The sequence below is a fragment of the Pteropus vampyrus genome, unplaced genomic scaffold (genome assembly GCF_000151845.1).
Source record: "Pteropus vampyrus isolate Shadow unplaced genomic scaffold, Pvam_2.0 Scaffold45, whole genome shotgun sequence".
Classification (NCBI taxonomy): domain Eukaryota; kingdom Metazoa; phylum Chordata; class Mammalia; order Chiroptera; family Pteropodidae; genus Pteropus; species Pteropus vampyrus.
The window spans coordinates 5,375,382-5,379,316 of record NW_011888826.1 but is presented as its reverse complement, the minus strand read 5'-3'; the positions used below and the strand labels follow the sequence as shown (position 1 = coordinate 5,379,316).

The window sequence follows — 3,935 nt, the reverse complement described above, 5'->3', positions numbered from 1 at the left end:
CAAACCACCTTCAGCACTAGAAACCATAAATTGATCTCTGCTGCCGACTTTGGCAGATATTTGGTCCTTAGACGTAATTTATATTTAACTATTCTGACTAATTCCAAAGCCTCTTTTCAGTACTGATCTGTGCCTCTTTTCAGTACTGATCTGTTTTTGAACTCAGCATTACGAAATATTAGCCAAGCCTCATTCCCTGCTGTAAAATTCAAAATGTGGGAAATTTAAAATAGTTTCGTTGATGAAAATATACTTCCATTTACACAATAAATGGTGAAAAACATTTTGTTCTTTAGGACTAATTTCAAAAGGGTATTTAAAAAAAAAAACACTCGAAAGACTTGAAAGAATCAACTTAATGGTAGCAACCATGTGTGTTCACTTTGCTAATCTTTCATTTTCAACTCTAATAACCCCTTTCTGTTTAACTTAGTGATGTGACCTTTAGCGTAGCAACGAGTCATTTTTCAGTACTTTTGCTAATTTAGGATGGTTTTACTTTTCAAGATGATTCCCTCTGAAAAATGAAAACTTCTGTAAACTGAAGTTCATTTCAGAACGTTTTTACCTTTTCACAATGAGGTGTCCACAGAGTCATGTCACTCAGTGTTTTTGTTGGAAAGGACATGACCAAAGTAGGCTACGCGGCATGGCATGCATGCAGTCAGCCCTTCGGGGTCTCCTTTGCATTCCCAAATGTGCCTTTGACTGCCATTACCAGTTCCTGAGTCTTTGAAAATAGAACTTCAAGGCTCGAATTTTTTAAATAGTGATGAAACTGCCAACTCCATAACGGTTCCTTGATTTACTTATTGAACTTAATTGGTCATCTTTGAATTCTGTCCTTGTTTTGATATTTAGCATGGTACATATATAGCAGGACTTGAAAGCACTGTAGAATTATCTGCCCATTATATAAATGTGAATGGCTTGTATACTCGAGTGTGGTTTCCTTGGGAACCTCTGTCAATAGTATGTTTTCAAGCAAACTACCTCCGCTCTCAAAGCAAACCAGATAAATCCTTTCATATGCTTTACGTAAAATGGAAATTCTTATTATTGTTAATCTTCTTCTTATCTAGTTTATTACCAAATCTGTTTCAGTAAAAGAACACAGTCTTTGGGGAGATATATTATTATATTTTATAATCGTGTGTGTGTGTGTGTGTGTGTGTGTGTGTGTGCACGCAATTATCATTCTGCATTGTACTTCTCTGGAAACAAAAGCAGATGCACTTTCTAATTTAAGACTCTTTGTTGTTGTCACAGGTCTATAAAAAGAAAACCGAGGCTGCAAAGAAGGAGTACCTGAAGCAACTAGCAGCATACAGAGCCAGCCTTGTATCCAAGGTAACGTGCAATAGTGTGGTATTGTGAAAGATTATGGCCATCTTATTGCAGACTATGATGGTCATTTAAAAACATAAAAGATTACTTTAGCATTTCTGCACAATCTTATTTGTTGAAAAAGAAAAAGTAAATCCTAAACAAAGCTATATGTTATGGAAATATTTGTTCATATCTAAAAGACTGAAACGGCATCCTCTGGGCTTTTCGTGAAATATTGTCCACCTGTGGATTATTGGTTTTGTGGGTTAGTCACAGCACATTCTTAATCCTGAGCCAACTTTCTATTTCTCCATATCCCACTCTTAAATTGCCTCTTCCCTAGTACCCTGTCTTGTTGACCTTTGCTGAGGGATGCCAGCTGTCAAATTCTAGTCCCATTACAGCATCATTAGGATGTAAGCATGCCTCCTCTCCTCCCCCCACCAAAAAAAAAAAAAAATTGCGTGAAAGCACCACTTAAAAAAAAAATTTATGCTTTAGAATATCTTAAACACTGGTCCTTTCTGTTATAAATATTCAAGAGTTGACTGTTTGGTCTCAGGTTATTAAAAATATATTTCTCTTTATAGATTTCTCAGGGAGGTAACCTCAGAGAGACAGGGCTGAATTTATAAGTGTTTGACACTATGTCCTCTCAAGTCCAAATCTGGCTGTTACTTGGCTCAGTGCGGCTTGGGCCTCTGGACTTCATTCCATTCACCCACAGAGAATACTATCTCTTTTATCCACAAATATCCATTCCCCTTCTGACAACTCCAAAGTAATTATATAAGTTTTTTATAGGGGAAAATATATATATTGAATATACTGATGCAGAGAGGAAAAGAGAACACAAAATACAAATGCATAAGAAATTTCAGTACACTAGCGGTTTTAATGAAACTTTATGTTCCACATTGTCGGAAAACTTAATATTTATTATTTAAATTTAAAATTTCTAGCTCTCCTATATTCTCTCATGATGGATCTTACACTGTCTAATTTATCTAACTTCTTTTGAAGTTATTATATTTTCTGCTGATACCGTCACGTTGATGTCATTTCAGACTAATATGCCCAAAATGTAAATGGGACTTTATTTAAAATGCTCGAAAAATTTATCTTGGATGAAATCTTATTTCATTTTTTAAAGAATTTTAGTTAAAGCATTTTACATCTGAGAAAATCAATACATAAAGCCTCAATCCCAATACAAAGCACTCTGGTTAATGCTATGCAGATTGCCAGAATGCTATAATACTGACTAAGCCTTTACTTTCAAAACAAGTGTCCTCAGATTTGCTCTTAGCTGCAACTTTTCTTACTATTCACTCTCAGAGTTGCAACCCTCAGTATACGGCAATTTGTATAAATGCTGTGAATTGCCATTTCTACATTTAAAAAACCAAGCACTTTTTTTACAGCTTACTCTGACGTTTTTCTTCTCTTTGGCAGTAGGCATTTTGCTGGAACTGTTGAGTGTCTATTTATGTACAACTATCTATTGTGTGTATACAAATTGAGGGAAAGTTACAAACACCCTCTCCAGGTTAGAAAAACGATCCTCTGATGTTGTGCGTGAGTGGATATTTGCAGTATAACCCTGCAGGCACGTACAGAAAATTTACCAGCCTACCCTCCCGTTGTACATGGAAGCATGTAAAAGTCCATTTCTTTTCCATTTTATTTTTTTCTTGTGTGACTCTTTTGATATACAGTACACAGTTCCTTTTTTCATTAATTTTTTCACTTATCCCTCACCCCTTCCCCTTAGGTAACCATCAGCTCATTCTCTATATCTATAGATCTGCTTCTGTTTTGTTTTGTTTATGCATTTGTTTGGGTTTTTTAGATCTCACATGTAAAAGAAATCAAAAGAAGACATTTCTTTCTCATTTTAAGATATAACAAGAAAAATAGTTATGCATATTTATGCTTATATTTTTTCTATGTTACGATTTTTTAGTATGTTATAAGTTATTTCCCTATTCTGAAAAATCTAAGCACACCATCGTAGACTGCTATATGATAATCATAGTTACAATTTCAGGTAACCACAGTGCACCAACCAAGCCCTGGTTTTTCCCACTCACTCAATCATGCATTCGTTTGGCAGATGCCCCTAGGTATGTGATCTGTACCAAGCACTGTGCCAGGTTCAGAGGGCACAGCGAAGAACAGGTAGATTCATGCCCTGCAATTAAGGAGTTTTCTCTTTTGTCCAGGAGACCAATAGTGAAAACGTGAACTAATAAATGTCCAAGATCTTTGAGAATCTAAGCATTCCGATAGAAATAAAGCAAGGGATCTGATAGGGTAGACTGCAAAGTTGTTTTTGAAGAAGTGACATTGGAGTTGTGAGCCAAAAAGAGATAGAAATTTGCAGGACACGAGAGAGGCAGCACTAGAGCAAGTGCAAAGACTCGGGACAAATACATCCCCTCGAATAGAGAGGAGGCCGTTGTGGCTGCCCCTGAGTGAGCAGAGGAAGCATGGTTTGAAATGAAGCTAGAAAGATGGCAGGGCCCAGATCACGAAGACACTGCAGGACATTGAAAGGAGCTGGGTTTTACTCTAAGTACAAAGGGAAGCCACCGACTGGGTTT

The 3,935-nt window shown here is 36.5% G+C and overlaps 1 protein-coding gene across 1 annotated transcript in view; it reads left to right on the top strand.

The window, feature by feature from the left end:
- TOX (thymocyte selection associated high mobility group box) overlaps positions 1-3,935 on the top strand; it is a 138,165-nt gene that overhangs the window by 114,896 nt on the left and 19,334 nt on the right. The window contains exon 5 of the mRNA XM_011359186.1: positions 1,270-1,350. Within this exon, the coding sequence (XP_011357488.1) occupies positions 1,270-1,350 (81 nt within the window). The remainder of the gene's footprint in view (positions 1-1,269; positions 1,351-3,935) is intronic.